The sequence below is a fragment of the Dermacentor silvarum genome, chromosome 4 (genome assembly GCF_013339745.2).
Source record: "Dermacentor silvarum isolate Dsil-2018 chromosome 4, BIME_Dsil_1.4, whole genome shotgun sequence".
Taxonomy (NCBI): Eukaryota; Metazoa; Arthropoda; class Arachnida; order Ixodida; family Ixodidae; genus Dermacentor; species Dermacentor silvarum.
Genome location: NC_051157.2, coordinates 73,042,918 through 73,065,768, shown reverse-complemented (window position 1 = coordinate 73,065,768; position 22,851 = coordinate 73,042,918). Strand labels below are relative to the sequence as shown.

At 45.1% G+C, this 22,851-nt stretch overlaps 1 protein-coding gene across 3 annotated transcripts in view; it reads left to right on the top strand.

Annotated features, from left to right (window-relative positions):
• The window catches only part of LOC119450217 (adenosine deaminase-like), a 35,172-nt gene extending 13,380 nt beyond the window's left edge, over positions 1 to 21,792 (top strand). The window contains exons 2-10 of one of the 3 annotated variants that reach the window (XM_049665722.1): positions 4,990 to 5,104; positions 5,458 to 5,609; positions 7,501 to 7,562; positions 8,392 to 8,514; positions 11,937 to 12,196; positions 13,881 to 14,026; positions 16,363 to 16,604; positions 17,568 to 17,694; positions 21,384 to 21,792. In XM_049665722.1, the coding sequence (XP_049521679.1) occupies positions 5,589 to 5,609; positions 7,501 to 7,562; positions 8,392 to 8,514; positions 11,937 to 12,196; positions 13,881 to 14,026; positions 16,363 to 16,604; positions 17,568 to 17,694; positions 21,384 to 21,575 (1,173 nt within the window). In that variant the 5' untranslated portion in view covers positions 4,990 to 5,104; positions 5,458 to 5,588 and the 3' untranslated portion in view covers positions 21,576 to 21,792. The remainder of the gene's footprint in view (positions 1 to 4,989; positions 5,105 to 5,457; positions 5,610 to 7,500; positions 7,563 to 8,391; positions 8,515 to 11,936; positions 12,197 to 13,880; positions 14,027 to 16,362; positions 16,605 to 17,567; positions 17,695 to 21,383) is intronic. The other 2 variants (XM_037713601.2, XM_049665723.1) reach the window with 2 other exon arrangements.
• Positions 21,793 to 22,851: the final 1,059 nt, after the last annotated feature.

Sequence of the window (22,851 nt, the reverse complement as noted above, 5' to 3'; positions counted from 1 at the left end):
TCACTATAGTGACATGCGCTCGTTAATTCCTTGCCTTACGGAGATGGCTGGCGGGGATTCAGGAGAAGAAAAAAAAAAGAATTATGCTGAAATGAATTTAATTCAATTCAACTCAATTCAGTTCAGTGCAGTTTATTTCCCGGAAAGCCTCCTGGCATTATGGGTAAAAAGCGGAATCAACTTCTTGACGAGACCCCTAATCCCCTACTACGCAGTGAGTGATGCAGTGAACTATGCAGTGACAAGAGAGTAACATTAAGCAGATAAAAAGAAAACAATAAAGCATACATTGTAGCAATAAAGAAAGTCGAAATAAGTATTAACTGTATGTTTTTGTGTACACATATGCGCGACACTGCAACGACATACAGCACAGCAATTTATAAAAGCGTAACACACTTTTGTAGCAGCATAATAATACTAGAGTAAGTATACCACGAAACGCTATATTAAAAAAAAACTGATTAAAATGAAGCTTACTACATGTTTACAAAAGAAAATTTTAACTCCTTTAAGGGCATGTTATTTATATATTAATGTTTGCGCAAAATAATAGATAGGCTGCACGTGCTGCAAGGACTGCAGTTTATTATTACTGCGACATCAGAATAGTCCAAACGACTAAAGTACGCGTGACCACTCGATCAGGTCTTGACAGCAAAGATGCGACACTCATAAAGAAATGAACCGCTTGAGGGAAGATGCTATTCGAAAAAAAAAAAGTTTTTTTTTTATTGCTAGTGCGAGAGATTTGGAAATGCTGTCATTCATAGAGTTTTTTATGTAGATTTCAAGTACGCCATTAGTTCTTGTGTAGATGCTATATTTTTCTAGTTGTGTCCTACACAACTACAATCGAACAACAACAACAACAACAACAACAACAACAACAACAACAACAACAACAACAACAACAACAACAACAACAACAACAACAACAACAACAACAACAACAACAACAACAACAACAACAACAACAACAACAACAACAACAACAACAACAACAACAACAACAACAACAACAACAACAACAAGCGGGTTGAAGCGAAATAATTGAGGTTTGCAATCTTCCTCAATATGTTATTTTGCAAAATACGAAGTGTCTTAATGTTTTCTTTTATTGTTGTAATCATACCAATGTTCAATAAGTAATGTTATACGCAAAATAAGAATAGTAAATTTGTATGTTGACCCTGAAAACGGGAAGATGTCGACAACTAGAAAGCGCACCGGTGACCATTGAAAGGTTTTCTTTTTCTTTTTTTTGTGCACGCTATCTACCTGTACGTTCCGCATACGGTGTCACGGAAAATATCACTCCAAGAATTTTGTGCTTGTTGACAATCTAGATGCATTGATCGCCATACTTGAGGACATGCTGTGGTCTAGACACCTTGTTCCTTGCTTTAAAATAAAGTTACTTTCGGTTTCTTCGTATTGATCTTGATACAATTTGACGTTGGCCGTAAGACGGGTTTCTGAAGAAGCACATGTCTTATTTCTCCGTCGTTCGCATCAGGGCCAGAACTCCGCGAATGTAATAAATTTTGCTGTCCTGTCTATGTGAACGATATCATTTATGTAAACGTTGAATAGCAGGGAGCCCAGTACACTTTCCTGAGGCACTCCTTAGAACGCTGGCAAAAAGCCCGATCGTTACGTTAAGTGGACATTGCAATGCTGATTGCGCAGGATGACATTAAAAAATAGAAAGGAAATAAAATGTCGAAGCACACAGCTACGGGGCCTTAGGCAATCAACGTGACATCGTTCACTTCTGTTTACTTTGCATGCCTTGAGAGCCAGGTGTGCTCTCAAGGCATGCAAAGACGTTCTGCCGATGAGAACAAGGTGACATTTTCGATTCCCGCATGCAGCGACCGCGTTTTGACGGCGACGGAGCGCAGGGACGCTCTTGTTACGACCTTTGAGTACACGTTACGAAACCCCACGTAATCAAAGTTAGATCTTTACTATAGCGTCTTCCACAGTCCCTGCGCTTATGTTTCTTTAGGACGTTAAAATTACTGCTTGGTGCAGGTTAGTAAACCGGACGTCTGTTTGGTTAACCTCCTTGCCTTTAATTTCTTCTGTTCGTCTCTCTCTCTCTCTCTATAAAATTCTTGGACCCTGGCCACATCTTTCGATGGGGCAGAAAGCTATTCGTGCATCTATCGATGGGACAGAAAGCTATTCGTGTACTATTAGAATTTTTAAAGAATATCGGCCTCAGTAACCGTTTAGTAGTCCTGCAGTGCGTCCTACTGTGTGCGCACAGTACTAACTCTTTTCCCTTTTCTATTCCTCCTTGCCCTTACCCTCAGTGTAGGGTAGCAAACAGGACGCTCGTCTGGTTGACCTTCCTACCTTTCCTCTACTTACTTCATCTCTCCAACTCTCTCTTTAGACTCACTTAACCAATTATCTGATTGGGGCTCGTTTTCCTCTAAGAGCGCTGCTTTTTGTACTTCACACTTGGTCCTTCACACACTACACAGGGACTCACCAAAAGACACTCACCGAAGCGCAACTCGCCAGTGATGTTTACTGCATTTCGCGTGTTCATACAAGGACCTCATCACACAGTGACATAACGCTCACTGCCTATGTTACTGCTGAATTTAGGAAGCATGTTTCTTTATGCGAAAAAAAAAACATATGCTGTACCGACGCACGTGGAACCTTCACTGATAATGCAGATTTTGTCTCGACACTATATTTGTGGGTTCTGCGTATGACACACTTCGAAAATGCGGAACAGGGGCCGTATTCACGAAGCTTTTCGTTCTTACGTGTTCTTTGCCATTGACCAGCCGCTATTCGTTAATAATATGTTCAGCATCAGGATTGGCTAGCATTGCTTCTACCGAACAATTCAAGTGCAAAATGTTTTATTGTGAATACGCGTGCCTAAAATCTACAGTCACTACAATGCACTGACAAGTGGCCGTCTTTGTAACGCTTTTCGTCTTGTTCATGCTCTCTTAGCCGCTCAATCATACACCCTCCCTCCTTTCTTTTTTTTAATTCTTTTTTTTTTCGACAGGCAATATATAGCATTTGGATGAAAATGTTGGCTCTGAGCAAGGACTTATATCGCTGTGCACGCTGAATTCTGTGGCGCGCCATCAACAAGTTTCCTCCGTGACATGCGATTACGGCGCACTAACGAAAAGTCGTGACGTAGGGTATGGGAATTGAATACAATAGTGCCGCTCGTTATGGGTCCCCAGCAGGAAGCACGCACTATAACGAATGAGCGTTCGGTTCCCTCCCTACGCACGCATTAACGCCATACCATACGCGGCTTCAGCAATGCAGGTACACGAAACCAATATCTTTTTTTTGTGTGTGTGTGTTTTTCACGAAGGCTGCACGACCCCTGGATACCGTTCACGGGCTTGCGACATGTGCATAATACAGCAATGGCGAAATGGAGTCAGCTGTTAATATTTATACGCGGTGGCAGGTGCGTGTGAGCGCCGCCTGTGTAGTGACACAAGTGAATCGTGCACGATGCTGTTGCTTGTGGCAAGTGTGCAGCTGCACTGCAACGACTATGCCGACAGCAGCAGGGAGATGAAAAAAAAGAAAGTATAAACTATGTCATGGTATCTATCGCCTACCTGCTCGATATTGAAACAAGGTGTACATGTGGTGTACTCAGTGCTTCATTTATTGATGGGGCTCGGAATTCATGCATCTGAACCGTTCGTGGTTGTTTTCGATGGATATTGTGATTGTCTCGTACATTCCGATGTTGCTACGGGGAGAAGACGAGGAGGCATTGGCAGAGTGCAAACTAGGAGGCAACATTTCTCGCTCTTGTTTATGCGTTCTCGATCAGTGGAAATTATACCTGCTACGTGGGGTTGGCCAGGACTAAGGGGCCAAGATAGGGCGATATCTAAAGAACAAAAATTGTTTAATGAAGGAGAAATAAATAAAACTATAAAATGATATGCATATTAGATTATTAAAGTAAAGTACGCACATTTAGAAACTATGCCTTTAAAAAAATTACAGGCCGTTAAAAGGATTTCGAGAAGCAATTGATTTCATGAGTAAATATTTCATAGAAGAAGCAATGGAGACTTTCGTGAATTTAACATTGCAGTCGATATGTAATACGGAGAAAGTTATGAATGGCTTCAACCGAGTACGGGATAGCCGACGCTTGAAATTTGAACTAAGAAAGACGTAGGTTGTACGCGGGGTGGCCGTATTCCAGGTGCTCCGAATGCTCGCTCTCATTTGATCTCACCTCAACGTACATAGAAATTCCGGCCACGCCTTTTCAGAATTATACTTCTGCAGGAGGCATTGTTGCTAGACGGAGGGCACCGGCCTTCTCTGCCTTTTGCACTTTCAGCCATCGGAATAGAGATTCGTTGTTTTTAGGTTGGCTTCAGACTTTATTTTTTTTGGCAGATCGTGCTGCCATTCGGCACAATATAGTTACGTGAATGCGTTCAGGCCTTCTTCGTGAACAAGCTGCATAAGTGGGCTGTCTAACGTATTGTCCAGAATTGATCGTTCGTAGTCTGTGGGCCTGTCTGCGCCCATTTCGGTACCTTTATGCACTTTCTCTCTCGTGGCCTTTGTCCCTGGATACATCCATGGCAGATGGCGAACAACCTATGTTCACGTGAAGTCAGAGCACTTTCGGCACTTCACAGGGCCTTCAGGTGCTGGGCCTCAGGCCCACGTTACAGAAGGTATAAGGGCCGCCACACAAAGGATCTCGACACAACGTTAAGACTCAAATGTGACATAACTTACTGCGTGTGGCATATTGTTTGCAAGCTGGGCGAAAATGATAACAACTGCGCTCTTGCTATCGACTGGCGAAATTCAGCGGCAACTGATTTTTTCGCTTTCCTTCACGATGACGTTCCCTCACGGCTTGACGATGTGTCGAAATTCGCGCACCCGAATGCGAAATCAGCTGAGTGAATGTCAACTCTGATGATGATTATCTCCAAACAGACGCACTCTAGGAGAATCAAAGGGACGTTGTCTTCAAATGCCATTGTCTTGAAGTTTCAAATATAAATATTTACCATAATCTTGAAGGCAAGAAAAGTTAATTAACAAGCTTTTGGTAATTATGAATTTGGTAATTATAATTGTTTGCAAAGATGGTGTCCGCCAAAACCGCCTGTACAAGCATATTTTTTTGCAGCTAGCATCGAGTTTTTATTAGTTTAACCTTGAAGGTCCAGTGTTTTTCTCAACGTTGTCCACTTGTTGCTATACTTTAAAGTTTCTTGCGGTTCGCTCGTTCTTTATCACACTGACACTTTTCTTGAAAATAAAGTCACAGTCACCATTATTGCTGCGTCATGTTTTGCACAGATCTGGTTACTCTCGAGTGAACCAATCTGAGCCCACCAAAATATTTGATGCAGTCACAGAAAATAAAGAACAGTCCGCAATATTTTCTTCTCATTCCAGATTTGAACCAAGATTGATCTTTGACGTATTCAGGTGTACATTTGACATCTAATATAGGACATAACGACGGAAATCGGACATCTACGGTTCCTGAAGCTTTTTGGAGTGTTACTACTTCAGTAAAAGAAAACATGGGACTACCTAAGTTCAAGGTACGTGTTTTTGTGCGTCTGTTGATTTTGCGAAACTCGAGCGGGCGAGGAGGGCCTGAACATTATATCGCAGATGTTAGTGGGTGCACTGTATTAATTTCGCTCTGCCTACCGTCCCTGGTTGGGCGTGGCCGCTGCTGTCTGCTGTCAACTGGTAGGACGGTCGGTATGTCGGTGAATATATTTGTGGATATACGTACGAATGTTACATGTGTGCCGAAGGCAAGTACCAGCCAACGGCTTATATAGCACTTGCATGGCTGACCCACAAAGTAGTGCATGTAAACGCTCCTGTTCACTGCGTCACGAAAAAAGAAAAAAAAAATGCCACATAGAACAGGAATATGTTATGTTGACTCTAATCTCTAAAGCATACCGACCTGTTAATACTACGGTACATTATTATCGGCAAATTCTTTGATGTACATTATTTTTGTTGACATAGCCGTTCGGTATGTGCTACAAGGTGTGCACCAATTCTTGGCCAATGCTCCGTAATGCATGGGTATGTTTCACTGTGACCCAACAGTTACGGAATCCCGAAACGTAGCTGGATACCTGTCGTCTGCGCATACCCCTGTCATCCTCGCCATTCTTCCCTCGTATCATACACCGCATTGCTTCCTCGTGGCATCGCTGCGTAGACGTCTTACACTGTGCATACAGCTGCTTGTATTATGGGATACGTTGTCAGTGGCGTGAGTGCAGTAACATAAAAAAATGTCACAGTTTCGCCCTAAGGGCGAAGCAATGAATGCGATAGCAACACAGCAATGTCATACGAAGTAAGGTGAGCGGCTTTGGTAGCAACAACACGCAGAACTGTTGTCGACGCCATCGGCGTTTTGCGCGCGTTAGCTCAAAATGCGTGCGGCGTTGGTGACTGTTGCTGGAGCCTCTGATATAAATAGGCACTTGGTGCCGCAGCTAAACGTCGCCTCCCTTCCCTCCCCCTCCCCCACGGCCTCTCGCGCGTCCGAAGAAGGCGCGTTTGCTCTACATATATGGTGATTGTAAAGGAGAAAAGAGACGCCTACTTCTGCAGCCCTTAAGCGAGCACGGCGCAGAACGCGCGTTTGTTCTCCGCCGTGCGTTCACTCCCAGTGAAAGACGCGCCCCTCGCGCCCTTTCACTCGCACATACAGCGTTCGGCGCGCGGCGACGATTTCATCTCCAAATGACGTCATACGGAACCTCACGGCGACGGCGACGCCGACGGCGACGGCGACGCCGACGGCAGAAATCTGCTTTTGAGTGTCCATATAATTGCTATCGCAATAAAAACAAAATTGCATGAGATTAAAGTTGGGACCTTTCTTGGGGGATAAACATAAACACAGCATTGTAAGCATGGCCCTTAGTTGTACAAGGTTTATTACGCACCACTTTACTAACTTTCGCTTATCAATGATTCCCAAAACGGCGGGATTACCAAGGGAATACAACAACAACAACAACAACAACAACAACAACAACAACAACAACAACAACAACAACAACAACAACAACAACAACAACAACAACAACAACAACAACAACAACAACAACAACAACAACAACAACAACAACAACAACAACAACAACAACAACAACAACAACAACAACAACAACAACAACAACGCGACGCCAGTAGATTTCCGCATCTGTGGCCTACGACTGCGTCTGGCACGTATTTTGCCAGTGTAAAAAAAATCTCCGTTATAACCGCGTTACATGACCGGCTAAGCTCCACCGTATCACCTTAATCTCACCTGCGTGATACTCTGTCTGACAACATCCTCACTGGCATTTTCCCCCCAGAATGTCATTAAGTGACTGTGCATCGAATCTTGTGTTATTAGCCAGTCAAACGAAACCCTGAACGTAGTGTGCCAATCTATGACCTTTCCAGATCATGCTCCACAGTCACCTGGAAGGACATTTGCGGCACACCACCATCTGGGAGCTGGCTCAGTTGAGTACCCTTCGTTTTTTCACTAAATAAAGAAGCGTGCAATAAATGCCCCCTTTGGCAACTGTCATCGTCACTTCGTTTTGGTGTCGCAGTTTTCTCTCGCTAGATCGTGTCGACATCAGCGGTGAATGTACTGAGTCACAACGACATGGCACACATAACGCGTGATTGACACAGGAGGGATTTTGACGCCAGATGTGAAATAATGTTTTTTGCGAGATCGATAATGTCGTGGTTCTGCCTTGTCTCGATTTTCTTTAAGAATCAATGGAGAGGTTTGTTTCGGCTTATACTTATCCCTCTATTGTAGACGACAAGATATGATGCGCGAAATGACAAATGTATATAAATAGAAAACAAGAACAATACAAAACACTAGGGTGTACTAGTTGCCATCAAAATCTGGTTTTGGGTGCCTTTGGTATAGCATGACAAGTGCGCAAGCACTTGTTCTGCTAAACACACAAACGTGTTGTGTTCAATAAACCTAGCATGAACATTCGGACCTTCCCGTGCGGAAGTTGCAAAAAAAAAAAAAAAAAAAAAAACTGGCAGTACTATTAACATTATAAAAATGCATAGAACATGCGTTCAAGAAAGTGCCCAAGATCAGATCCTCAGCTATTTAATACCGCTGATGCGCTATTTAATGTTTTGTGTGTGTGTGCCTGTTAGATGTTTACAGCGCGATAAAAAAGTCTAAGTATGAATTTCATTAACCACTAACCGAGAAAAGGCATTTACTTTTTTACCTAAAACGAAATAAATTAAGTGTCCGTCGCACAGGGCGCACATCTGAAGTGCGTGGTTGAAAACTTCTGTTTGTAGGGCAAAGAATATCGACCTAGGTTACGGAAGTCTTCAAGACATCATCCTGAAAACCCAACCGGAGCGAGGGAGCACCCTTCAGAACTACCTCAAGGAGATGCCGAATTTTCTCAGGGTTGTGGCGTAAGTACACTTATGTGTAAGCACTCAACAACACGACGTGTCCTATGGAAACGGTAATGTTTACTTGCGGAAAACGGCAAAAAATGTCGCATGGAATGATTGGTAATAAATGCAGAAAGTTACGTTTTAGGGAACAGTGTTTTAATGCACGGCGTCTGCACCGAGGTAATAGTGTGGAGAAAACTGAGGCTTCTTTGGCCAAATTCACGAAGACTTTCGTTCGTAAGACATCAGGATTGGCTGGCTCCCGGGGCCGAATTCACAAAGCTTTTCGTTCGACGTGTTGTTTGCCATTGGCCGGCCACCTCGGTGAATAATATATCTTGCATCAGGATTGGCTCTTACGAACATTTCTATTGTAAGAACATTTGTGTGAATATGAGCCATGGGCTAGTATTCACAAAAAAAGAATTTTCCGGTTTATTTGGGCTCTGGGCCCGTGTTCACGAAAGATACCGGTGGAACCCATCTCACGGTGACTGTCGACGGTAATTCGATTAGCATTCGTGTAATTTAGCGATACACTATATTGCTGAAGACACGTTTATTGAAAATCTGCAGTGGTCAATCTGAGACTTCTTTCGTTTCGGCTATATATACGCATACACCGTTCTCCAGTGTCTGGCCACGCTCGTATATGGCACTCGCTTGCCAATGGCGGCCATGAAGTTGACGGCATGACCGCGATTGCACGACGACGAAGCAGTGACAACGATAGAACGACGACGAAGGAATGACGTCAATGGAAAGACGAAGGCACTTTGACCACAATGGCACGAGGACAATGGAATGAGGATGGGTGCATGGCGACGACGACGTGAGGACGATGACGTCACAACAGTGGTATGACGATGACTCTGTGAGGACGACGGCATGAGGAAAGTCGGATGACGAAATTAGAATGACTATAATGGAACGGCCACAGCGGCATCTGGACGGCGATATGACAACGAATACGTGACGACGAGTGTATGGCGACGACGCAAGGACGACGATGACATGACGAGGACAGCATGACGTGAGTCGGATGACAAAGCTGGAATGACCAGGATGGCATCATTTCTACTAACATATACCTAGTAGCCCAAGCTTGTAGATAACTTGGGCTTCTGGGTCGGCGTGAGAGACTAGATAGATAGATAGATAGATAGATAGATAGATAGATAGATAGATAGATAGATAGATAGATAGATAGATAGATAGATAGATAGATAGATAGGCTCAAAATGCCTGAATTAGGCAAACACTGCTATAATCGCAAGTTGTTATGCCGAGTCTGTTCCCAAGGGCAGATAACCATTTGTTGTGTCGGACATATTATTAGCGAACGTGGCCGACCCATGGTGAACACTTAAGAATGAAAATCTTTGTGAGTACTGTCATTGATCTATGATTAGCCAGATTAAAACGAGGGGCCGATGACACGTGCCATCACTCGGTACAGCCTACGTACTTTCTCTGCTCAAAACACTGGCCCTGTGTCAAGGGTACGTATCTAAGGTACAAAAATCAATCAACGCAAAATAACGAGAAGTCTTGTTAGATTGAGCTGATTTCGTTTTAGAAGTTGGGACCCATTTTACTTCCCCGTCCATACTTACAGCAAGAGTCGTGTGCGCTGGTTCGAAGCCTGCGCACGCCGTCACCACTTGCTAATACTAGCTGTAGCTGTGCTATTGCGTCGCAGTCAACGGATTCACTTGATGGACAAAAATGTTTCCGCTATCCACTTTGAATAATTTGACAAATAATATTTTATTCACTTTACCACCTCCCGGTTCCGTAATGGGCGGAGCCACCAACTTGATTGGGGTGCCTTCAGCTCCCCCCCAATCTTTTTCCTCAGGACCTTTCAATAAAGTTCTTGTCAACTGTCAACTCTTTGTTGGTATTTGTTCATTGGCTTCGTTTTGTGCGTTTGTATAATTTTTATGCAGTGAACGAAGCTAGGTTCACCCCGCAAACACGTAGATTTATCGCCAGTTCCACGGGACGGTGTGCATGTCTTCTATATCCACGCACAACTAATCGGTGACACTGTGCTCGTGGAAACGAATTATGGTGGGATAACGAGCTCGGTAAGAACAACCGTACGATGCATGCAAGATTTTTCGCGAAACAATGTGCGAAATTGTTTTCTTTGAGTAGAACTGCGTAGTAATGGCAACGGTGACTAGCGCTGGTCATGAGCATGTCGCAAACGCGGTAACAGACAGAGTCGATGTTGCGAGCACTGCTTAGAAGAAAGGACACGCATTTATTCTCTTCGTCCTGTATTGTGTCAGTCAAGCGATCCACGTGAACAACGACTATATACGTCATCTACTAGCCCACGCAAATACATTCCTATAGGATACAGAAGGTTGCAACACAAGCACCTCCGACGGGCAAAACGATCTTGCGCGAACAAAAGATTTTGATTCAACGTAAAAAAAAACACGTCTCGCTATTCCGAGGCCTCGCAACCGTGAGTTTTATTTGGTACCACTCTTCAAGCGTTGGAGAGCAGAAAGTTCGACGACATCTACGGAAAAGATAAACGAGAAGCGTAGATATATATATATATATATATATATATATATATATATATATATAGATAGATAGATAGATAGATAGATAGATAGATAAATAGATAGATAAATAGACACTAGCTCTTTATTGAAGACCGGAGAGGGAGAGTTTTGTCTGGCGGCAGGCCAATCAAGCTGCTCCAGCTGAATTCGATGATAAATGAGCTCATGCACACATGTAAAACATACGACACTAAACACACACATAACACAACATGCAAAATGAAAGTTTCTCGTTGAGACCAGAGTCTCGCAGGAAAGTTAACAGAGTCTCTGTAGCCCGGGACGCACATGTGGCGCTAGTCCACGGCCCAAGTACATGTAACTCAATGAGAAAACTATGTGATAAGTACATTTAGTGCGGTCATTAGGATGCTCCATTGGATCGTAAAGAGGTTGCAAGTGCGTATTAAGAATGCTGTGCCATATAGTACATTGCGAGGAGCGTAGATCGCGCACGTTTCTTTATGAACTTGAGTTGCAGTGATGTGGCTGCGGAATATCTAATGTGTTTCCCATTCTCTTAAACTTCTTCTTGTGCCTGCGCGAAAGAGAGAGAGAAGGAAAAAAGAAAGAAAAACAATCTATATATGAGCCCTTCCGTGTAGAAAAAGTGACGCGGACGGTACAGAAGGTTTGTGCGCCGTGTTGCCGAATGCCCTCTATAGCGGCGGCAACAGGGTCCCGAAGGTGTCTGTTCCTTTCAAGTTTCCTTTTCTCTTTCAACCTCCCAGGTTACTGCCTAAGCGTCCCCCGTAGAAAAGTAGGGAGGCATGTTTTCTGGAAATGGTGATTGGTGGGGGACTGGCAGCACAACATCACCACGACATGCCGGGATGGCCACACGTGCAGGGGCGACCGCGTCGCGCTGGAGCGGGTCGCCTTCGAGGTGGGCGAGGACCAGGCGAACCAGGGCATTCTGTACAGCGAGATGCGGCTCTTCCCCCACCTGATGGCCAGCCAGCACACGACGCTACAGCTGGCCGCGGGACCCACCACTGTCCGCACAGCCGCCGAGGCGGTCGAGGCGGTGCTCGAGGGATTCAGCCGAGCCGAGAAGGAGCACGGCATCATGCTGAGGCTCGTGCTGGCCTGCTTCAGGGACAAGCCCGGTACGCATGGATGCATTATTATTATTATTATTTGATTTGTACACATATACACACAAGGACACAAAGGAATTAAGGAGGGAGCAAGCTGACAACTGCCACCGAGAGGGGCACAACGCCTGCCTACTCCTATAGGAGGAGGGAATAGAGGAAATGAAAATATGAGAAAAGAAAAGAGGAAATCAAGAAATGACGGAGACACAGACAGAACAAAACAAAACAAAAGAAAAAAAAAACAAAACAAAATAAAATAATGTCTATAAACGGGAGGCCAAGTCAGTGTCCTTCAGAAAACTTAGCAGGGCTCGATGGGCCTGGTCACGTCTTGCAGCGCTCCCCCTTGGAAAAAGGCAATCGTCAAGGGTCGCACATTGCAGCCTCATAAGTCTATACTCTTTAATTAGTAATGTGCGCTGCGCAACGAATGCGGGACACTCTAAAACTAGATGTTCAAGTGTCTCACAGGAGCCACAAAACGTAGACGACGGGCTGTCCACACGTCCTTGTCGGTATAGGCGTTCGCGCACCAACACAGACCCAACCCTTAACTTGTATAGCAGTGCTCTAGCACCGATGCATGCGCACAACGTAATCACGCAAGCAGCGCGATGAGACTGGTTGGTACGGTCCCGTGGTTGATATAAGGACATTTGATAGCGATATAGGAGCAAGTGTCCGTGTCATGTCAACACCACCTATAGATAGCATAAGGCCTGTTCACTCCGATCCATGACGTCATGCTACCTGGCCCGAAATTTTCATTGCCAAGCTTGGCGTGACGAAAGCGGTGACGTCAAAATCCCCGCTGCTTACTCGGGAGCATCCCCATTAGATTCTGTGACAGTCGGGCCAGATAGCCTGACGTCATGGATCGGATTGAACAGGCCTTGCGCTATTGAGGTGGCGTCGGTCATGTTCACACTACCTGTCACCGTGTATTCACGCAAGCCAGGGTAGAGGCCCACGAGGAAAGATATTGGACTGCACACTGTTTCCCTCGTGATTAGCTCAGCGTCGTGGTCGAGGCTAGTTGTGTGTCATCGTCCTCGCTACAGTACACTGAGGCGGTCGCTCACGACCATGGTAGCACATCTAAAAGCCGCCGACCCTGGAATGCTGGCCTATATGGTCGTCACACCAGAAGGCGATGAAGCCGCTACTGAGCTTTCCGTGTTCAAGTGATTTAAACGACCGTAACACTCCCCCGCTTGCATTCGCGTTTGTGCTTCCCCCGCTTTCCTTTCCATTCATATCTCACCCATGTGTACCTGTGTGCCGTTTTTGCGTTGTTGCTTCGACCATTTGCGTGATACGCATCCCTCGTGATTTACGGTGGTGGGACTTACTCGGTGCTTAGTGAACAACTATGTGCATATAAATGCGTTCAGTACATTGTGTTATCTTGTGTTCGAGGGAAAATGAGTAGTCACTATTTCAAGGCGCCAGCATTTCCTTCTAACCCTCATGGTTTGAAAGGTTAGGCAAAGCAAACAGGAGGAACGAAAGAGGACTATGTCGGAGCCGTGCTGTTTCGTTATTCACTTGTTTGCTCTCGCGTACGCGTTTTTTACCCAATGTTTTCAAGCCATGAGTATATACTTACCAGCTCGCTCCCCTTTCTGCCTTTCTCCTCAAACCTGAATCAGTGATTAAACCGTAACAGCCGGATACGATCTTTGTCCTTCAGAGTGGGCGGAGGAAGTGGTCAGCCTGTGCCACGAATACCGCGAAAAAGGCGTCGTCGGAATGGACGTGTGCGGAGTGTTCGCGCCCAAGAGGACTGAGACGGAGGGAGAGGAGATCCTGCACCCTGACGTCATCAAGGCATTTCAGGTGCGAAGGTTCGCTAGCCCAGTGTGCGCTGATTTTCACATCAAGTATGGGAACCGTCCTTCGATGTAGAACGACTGTTCTCATCTTGAGCTCTATCAAAAGACTATCGAAAGAACAGTCTTTCGATAGAGGGCTCGCGCAATAATGCGTCTTATTCGACTTCTCTGCTTAACTGCAACTGTTTGGGTGAATATTTGAGCAGATGAAAGTGTAGGACTACGTGTAGAAACCCTTGTTGCACGTGCTAAAACCATCTTCGCAAATAGGTTATAATAACGTTCCTTACTCGCCTTAATAAATTGTGAGGTTTAACGACTAGAAACTGCACATTTTCCGGTCTTTAGGCCACCGTAGTGGACGCCTCACCAGGCTTTAAGCACCACGCAGCTGCCGATACCCTCAACTTGAGGCTTCGACGCAAAGCTTATATGTGTTTGTGAAACGTCATAACTTATGCATGTGCACATATATACATATATGACTGTAGAACATTGCAGCGCCAGACGCGTGGATGGGAGAAAGAAAAGTTATCCACCTCAAAGTAAGGCTGCAAAGACGAGTTGGTGTCACAGAGTAGTAACGATTCTAGAAGTCCACCGCAGTTGCACTTATCTGAACGTCAGTTCGCGATAATCTAAATATATACTAGTGCGATGCAAATAAAAACAAGCTCGGGCTGCATGGGATGAGTTTGTTTGCATGCACGCCACTCAATATCGGTTATCTCTTCTCATAGGCGTGAGGAGATCGTTAGGGGGGCCAATATATTGCTATATTGATTCAATAGTATACGGTTAATCATACATATTTTTCGTACTTTAACGTGCTAACTACCTCTTTCACTTGTGCTCGTATTTGAAACTGCTGTTTTTGAAATGGTGGTTACGAGACCGCCGAACTGCTATTCGATAGGCTATGTATTTTTCGCGTGCTAGTCCGTTTCCTGCTGAATGAGTCGGAAGGCAAATCAGATAATTACCCGATATACCGACTATATTGGTAAAGCACTTCAGCAACCTGATATTGGAGTGTACCGCTTTCAGTGCATAGCGCGTGTCACTAGTGAGGGACGATATATCATCTCCTTGGTCTGCGGTGTACGACACTAGACGAATGTTTGTACCCCAGTGGTTGTGCGTCTCGACGCGATCAGGCTCATCGCGCTCTCCTTGCTTTTCTAGAAGTAACGAACTTAGGGTCACATTTGTACTCCAGAGACTACTTCTTCTATTTAACATGATTTAGTCGCGTGACCTGCAGTGACGGGCCCTATACAGTGTGTGACCTGTACAGTGTGTGACCTGTACTTTGTGTTCTACTTTGTCATCTTACTTTTTCTTTCTACTTTCCTCCCCTTTTTCCTATGTTCCATTTCTGGGTTTCTGACTCCTCCTTTCTGAAGAGTAGGCAGGCGTTGTGCCCCTTCCGGTGGCAGTTGCCAACCTGCCCCTCGCTTTTCCTTTCCTGTCAAATGCATATATGTTTTCAAATCAAATAATAATAATAATAATAATAATAATAATAATAATAATAATAATAATAATAATAATAATAATAATAATAATAATAATAATAATAATAATAATAATAATAATAATAATAATAATAATAATTTCCTGCTGAATGAGTCGGAAGGCAGAGCTGATAATTACCCGATGTATGGACTATATTGGTAAAACACTAGAAAGGATTAAAAAAAATACTGATTCACCGTAAAGTGGGACAGAGATTCCAAGCAGGAGAGAAGAGATTAGAAGCAGACGTTCCCGTTATTTAGAACGCATTTTTTTGTTCAGGCTAGACAGATAAAAGGACATGCCATTTCAGTAAAATGGAGTCCGCTTCTCAAGAACCAGTATATCTAGGAAGCATACTAGGTCCTGTGCCTTCTTTAAGACAATGTCAAGCTTGAATCTTCAGTTCTCATTCCCACAAGACATTGGCTTAAATTACAAGCTCTGGCGTATCTATGGGCATGCTGGAGAATGCACAGAAGGCCACGTGGATTCACTCTCTTTCTCTTTTCCTTTTTCTATTCTTCATTTTTCTTACCGCCTGTGTAGGGTAGCAAACTGGACGCTCGTCTGGTTGACCTTCCTGCCTTTCCACTCGTTGCTTTCTCTCTCTCTCTCTCTCTCTAGCGTATCTACATCAACACCATCATCTCTGTCTCGCCGGTAGAGACAATATATATATATTTTTTTAATTTCCTTGCTTTATTTTTTTTTCGGTCCCGATCCCTTCCCTATCTAGAGTAGCACGTAGGTGCCTCCGTATACACTAGGCAGAATTCTCCGAGTTTCGTTAATGATCACTCTCTCTCTCTCGTTATCCAGAGAGCAGCCACCCTGGGCGTGCACCGGACGGCTCACGCGGGCGAGGCAGGTCCGGCCACCAATGTCTCCAGGGCCATCGAAGAACTGCGTACGGAGCGCATCGGGCACGGCTACGCCGCCATGCGCGACGGAGGCGCCCCCTTGCAGCTGGCGCTCGATAGGGGCATCCACTTCGAGGTCTGCCCCAACAGCAGCTACCTCACTGGAGCCGTGAGCCCCGGAGAGAGGCATCCCATGCTCTGGTGCGTGCACGGGAGAGTTGTTGTAGAAGTCCTGTACCACGTTAGTACAGCCATTCGTCACGTCTTCGCAGTCCCGCGTTATTCGCGTGCAGACGTAGAACGCCTCAAGACTTTTTTCCCCATATTCATTTCACATACGCAGCAACAGGTGGCGGTGTCTGTTGAGCTGCACATCTTTAGAATGGTTAAGGAACTTAGGTAGAAGTAAACAGTGGACGTTACTGAGAAAACGAGGTATTATTAACGCATAAGGGTGGGCTAGTTGGGAAGTTGGCATTATTGTATAATTCCAGCGCTTTTAAGAAAATGAAAGAAAGAACAGCGCAAGAGCTGGTAAGTGGGGATAGTCGGTTGAACGTCGACATACTGGACAAACAGCGCAGACAACGGGACTACGGCAAAACGACAACACAGCGCGCGTGCTGTCATCTTCAAGCGTATACGTGCTCAGTGCTGTTTATTCAAGAGGCCGAGAGAACAAGGCTGGGGTAATATAATTACTTTCTTCCATTTTTTTCCCTTTTTACGCTTCGTCAGTCGTCGGAGCGGTGCTCCGCCTACGTTCATAATCAGGACAAGCCGGTCGTGAGCGATGGATGATCCTACCTTATTCGTTCCTTAAAAGCTCTTGAATTGTCTAGCAATGTCGAAGCAGAAACTTTCCCAGTGCGTGCTTCATGCCTTTCTCGAACACCTGTATCTGCGATTGGGCTGAGTGCTTCGGCGACCACGGCCGAGATACTGTAACGATTCTATTCCAATTCGATTCCTTCTCACCCTTCGTCAGTGCACCGAATGGCGCTTCGTCATCGTCGCTGGAATCAACCCGTGAGTGACAAGAAAGGAATAGAATCATACCAAATGAATCGCTACATTATATACCGGCCCCCTCTCTCTACATGCGGTCCCGTCACGAACGACTTAAGCTTATGCGCCTGTGTCTGTCTTGTTAATTCTGTGCAGTCTACGGGACCACTGCGCTAGCTACTCGCTGAACACGGACGACCCAACCATCACGCACACGAGAATCTCGGACGAATACCAACTGGCGTTGAAGCTGGGATTCCGGCCCGATGACATCCTGGAGTCGGTGAGAGTGCATCGTTTTCTTCTGTTTTCCCCAGAAATGCCAAAGCCGAAGCCTAACAAAGCAAAACTTATGCGATGGGAGATCAAGATGAACAGTGCCTTTCGTGTAGTTGGAAATAAAACAAAAATAACACGCTTCACGCGCCTCTTTTTGCAGTATTCAGTTGAATCGTTGCAAGAAAGATTCGCTTAACATAGGTTCTACCAAGTGCATTGGATCTGCTTCTTGTTCCATTTTGTTTTTCCCTTTTCGTCATTGGAACGCACGAAGTCGCGCCTGCTTTATCAACGCGATCGGCCACTCGGCTGGACGAGTGATAAGAAATTCAATATATACGAACGAAAAGAATGCTTACAGGGTACGGCTCCAAGGTCTCACAGGTTACATTCCCGTGTTACGCCGTTAAGAAATGGTGCATGACACTTTACTCTGGTCTGATTTCCAATGGTGAACGCGAACGAGTAGCAGTTGTGGTTTTTGTGTATGTCAGTCGGAGTAATCAGCGCTTTCTTGACGCGCAGTGTGGTGTATACATCAATAATCGAGAAACATACTGCTCAGTTATAAAACAAACAATATAGCGGTATTACGCCTACCACGATATCAATACGCGGGCGCTTTTGCATTCAGTTCTTTGTCCCGAGATCAAACTTGCGGTCGCCTTGGCAACGAACTCGTGCTCAGCAGTAAAAAAACATGGCCGTTGAACCACAGTAGCAAGTGTGTACCGGGTATTCCGACCTTGAAGCAAACAGCCGCTTAGTATGAGAACCGAGGGACGATTTTACAAAGCGCTTCGGTTTCCACTGCCATTGAACGGCCATTTTCGCTAATAATAAGCCCAACATGACGATTAGCGGGGCCTGCTCTCATGCACCCTTTCACCTGCGCTTTATCGTGAATACGAGCGCTGATTATAGCTGCATTTACATGAATTCGACGGAATAGCGCATCGCATTTGTTAGTGCATCACTGTAATCCTATATGGCAACGTTATCATGTGGCGCTTTTCCCTCCGCCCGAAACAAGTGATTACCCTTTTAAGGCGAGTGAATTTAGCCACTAAGGGAGGAGGACACACGCCGGCAGCCATGCCACTTTTTTTCTTTATCCTTCGATGCGATACGCCCCCCTTTTTATGCACCGTGGGACATGACTCCACGCGTTTGGAACTACGATCCCCTGTCGCATTAATGCGATTTGACTTTCTGGCGCATTAGCGCCTTTTACAAAAATGCGATGCACTAGAAATGAGATGTTATGTTCCACTTGTCGCATTGGTTTTAACACTATACTTATGGCGGCGTACTGTTGGGCCGGAACAATACATACGTAAGTTAAACAAACAGTGACCCCAAGAATGTGTGTCAAGGTGACTGCGAACACTGTGAACTCTGAGTAGAGTGAGAACACGGCTTACACGCAATAGGCTAATCGTTAACCGTACTAAATTTGGCTATTGGTCTCTCTCTCTCTCTCTCTTTATCGCTGAGTAATTAGTATTCATGCTTATATAACCAACATTCCTTCCTTTTCTTTTTTAGCTGCGGATCAATGTGAATATTTGCCACTGAAAAAGCCAGTTATCTCGCAAATTTAGCCGAGAAACACAACGACGAAGCAAAAGCGGAAACAAAATTACGAAGAAAAACATACGAGTACAGAAAAATAACGAGATAAAACAGCATTTCTTCAACTTTGTAGTCAAGAAATGTTCACCAAAGATTCATCTGAAGGCCTTCATTTCATATATAAGCTTCTATCAATGCGGGAATACCTAATAGGTATTACTACTGCGAGGGGATACGATAGTGCACATTTCAATAAGATAGGATAATGAACGACAAACTCGTAAAACTCATTACTTGACCTTCCGTATTATCGAAACGTTCACATGCTAAAATTGTTCGTAAGAACTAATTCCAATCAGTTTTGATGCTGGATATATTATCAGTGGAGGCGACCAGCCAAACGCAAAGATAACGAACGAGTCTCGCTTTGTGAATACGGCGACAGCGCGACACGTGACACAAAAGGAACAGAAACGACAGAACGCTCCAACGAGATACCTTATTTGTGAAAATGGAACATAAACATAAGGGGGAGTCACACACAAAGGCTAATCGATCAGCATTAAACACAATTTATTTATTTTGCCAAGAGACTGGGACCTGACGCATGCGTCTCCACGTGGCAAGGTGTTGAACGATTCAAATACCTCACAAGGGCGCTGTTCGTGGGGCTGTCTTATTATTTTACAGTTTTCGAATATAATAGTGCAGTTGCAGCTCTGACTTTTGTTTCTTCTGTGCCGCTCCGTTAAAAGCTGCTCGTTAGAATTATGTACAAAGGTCAAGGCACTTGTCTAGAACGCGTTCCTGACGGCCAAAGCAGCGACCAGAGCATGGGGTGACCAGCAGGGCGAGAGGGTGACCAGCAGGGCGAGAGGAGACAAGGCATTTGTTTAATGTAGCCGCACATGTTCGCATACATCTGGATCCACAAAAGGTGTTATCGCTATAGATGTCGCCAGCGCTGTACGGATAGGGCAACTAGAATTCTAGCCACCGTAGTATGGAGCACGTTTTTCCCGCGTTCTAGAGAAGTTCTTTGACTCCAGTGGTGTAGTCAGAATTTTCTTTCAGGGGGGGGGGGGGGGGGCACTACCCCCCTCCTCCTGGCTATGCCACTGTCTTGACCTCTGTACAAACCAGTCAAACCGAGTACGCTGCTGACGTATGCTTCTGTATGGGTAGATACTTTTGAATCAGTGTCGCGTGCCGCACTCTACAAGGGGACCAATGACGGGTTGTTCGAGATAAAATGAAAAGCTATTCGCGGTACTTTGCCATTGTCTTAATTTTCAAATTGGGGCGATACGCGACTCTCACGCGTTCCCTGATGTTGCTTTCCCCGCATGGCTCTCTCGTCTCCTGTAATCTGGCTTCCACGCGTATAGCTAAGCGTCGGCGTAGATGTTACGAGAGGTGTTGCGCTGCTAACGCCACCTAACGACGGGGTTACTCGGGCGCACGAGGGAGCAGGGTCTTCCTTCTTTGGCGTGGGGTCGGCGAGCAGCGCGAACGCTTCGCGCGTGCGCCGACCCGCTTCGCGGGACCGTCCCGAGAAGGCTTAGGAGCACGACAGCGGATATGGATGAACACGGATCGTTCGAACACGGCACCGTTTGCGTGCACGTGAACGACTAGGCGTTGGCGTTTATCATGCGGGAGAACATATTCGCTCGCTATCTGGTCGCGGTGAGTCGGACTTCCTCGTTTTCTCGCGCGCACATGTGAATGTTCTATGGGTAGTAATTCGACTAGCGTGCATTGGTGTATGAAAGGATCAATAAATGCCCTTTTGATTGTTTGCACTACTGTGTCATTCCTTTGTCCCAAGACACTTGTGATACCCCACAAAATATAAGGGCGGAGCTGCGCCTCTGACTGTTTTGGTTCCTTCTGTGCTGAGGTGTTCAAATCTGCTCGTTGCAGGGATGTGCCGACGAGGCAAACAGTGCTGCGCGCTGTTGACACATGTCGATGTAGATGTAGATCCCTTACGAGACAGTGGCACATGCCACAGTTCATGGTATTGGCTAAGAATCGGGTAGCTCAAGATAGAATGAGATGTGCAAATGACATATACTCTTTGACCTATTCGTTGCCATTTTCTTTTCTTTCAAGAACCGGGCCGCCATCGAGGCATCGTTTCTTTCACCGGAGGAGAAGAGGGAGCTACGGAACAAGTTCGAACGACTCAACGCCTCGTCCAGCACGACCTGCTGCTTTTATGAATACAGCCCGAAAAAAAGCGTTAAAAATGGTGACGTTCCACCCAACCAATTGGGACCGAACAACCCCATAGTTAGTCACTAATATATGGCGAAGACAACAAAATGTCTTCGTCAGCGCTAGTCTTCTCGAGAAAAATAAATAAATAAATAATAAGATGTGTGCAGTTACTAGAAACCAGGGCCACAGACGTGTAGGTTTATGCGTTGCTTTTCTCCGTGTGTTTTGCCGGACGGGAAATAATTCACACCGCAAGAATAAAATAAAACATACGTATTTAATAAAACGCATACCCCAGCAAGTGACATTATTATTGTCTCTCGGGACCAGTTGGTGTTTTCCACATTCCTGAGACGTCGTAGACTTCAGCGCATTAAGCGTTTGTTCTGCAGATGGGTCTATCTATACTTTTTTGCGTACTAGTTGGTTCTTACTGAACAAGTAACGCACCGCGCGAAATTCAAGGGCGCCTATACTAGTTATCCGGCCTTCTTGCTTTTTGCGTAGCACGTTACTAGTTCATTTGCTTCGACCTGCGCTTGCTACCTCAGATTGCCGTTTGAGACGGAAAGTCTTGGTGCCTACATTGCTCTAAATATTCAATGTTGTAAGCTCTGCAGCATTTCTACACACATTTATCTCAACACGGTGCGTGTCAGTCGGTGCGTGTCTGAATCTGTCTGTGTTATGATGTCACAACGAGCGTTATAGGTTACTGTTGAGAAAGAAAGCCACCATATATGTGGGCTTGCTTGAAGGTTTGAGCGGAACACATTCAGTGACCGATTGTAAAAGAAAAAAATAAGAGGCAATAGCAAATCGCGGTTGCTTATATAACTACGATTAAGCGTTCCGGGTTCTTCCCCCCTTTTTTTTTTTTGAGACTCGGCGTAAGTTTTTTGTGTTTTATCGGTGGATATTATACCGGGTGTTCAAAATTGAGCTTTACGGAATTTAAAAAAAATCACGTGTGGCACGTATCATAATTCTTATCGATGAGCTGTGTTATTCCAAGAGGCGCACATCACTAGCACGAGAAATGGAAACACATATTCAACTAACTAAGAAAAAATGACCAACTTCTTAGTTAATTACTTTACGACACATATTGCAATTTATGAATTGTAACCGGTGAGCTTCTCAGGCGTATCCACTTGGAATGAACTTCCAGAATGACACCAGTTTGGATATATGCGTCATCAAACTCGCCGTAAAAATGCACTGTTGTTCCACTTACTTTTTTACCAAAATGCTGTTTTATACATTGAAGCACGAAAGTAACTGGTACGCCCATATATTTTGACCCACACGTTGGGAAATAATATCTCGAAACTGGTGTCATCCTGGAAATTCATTTCAA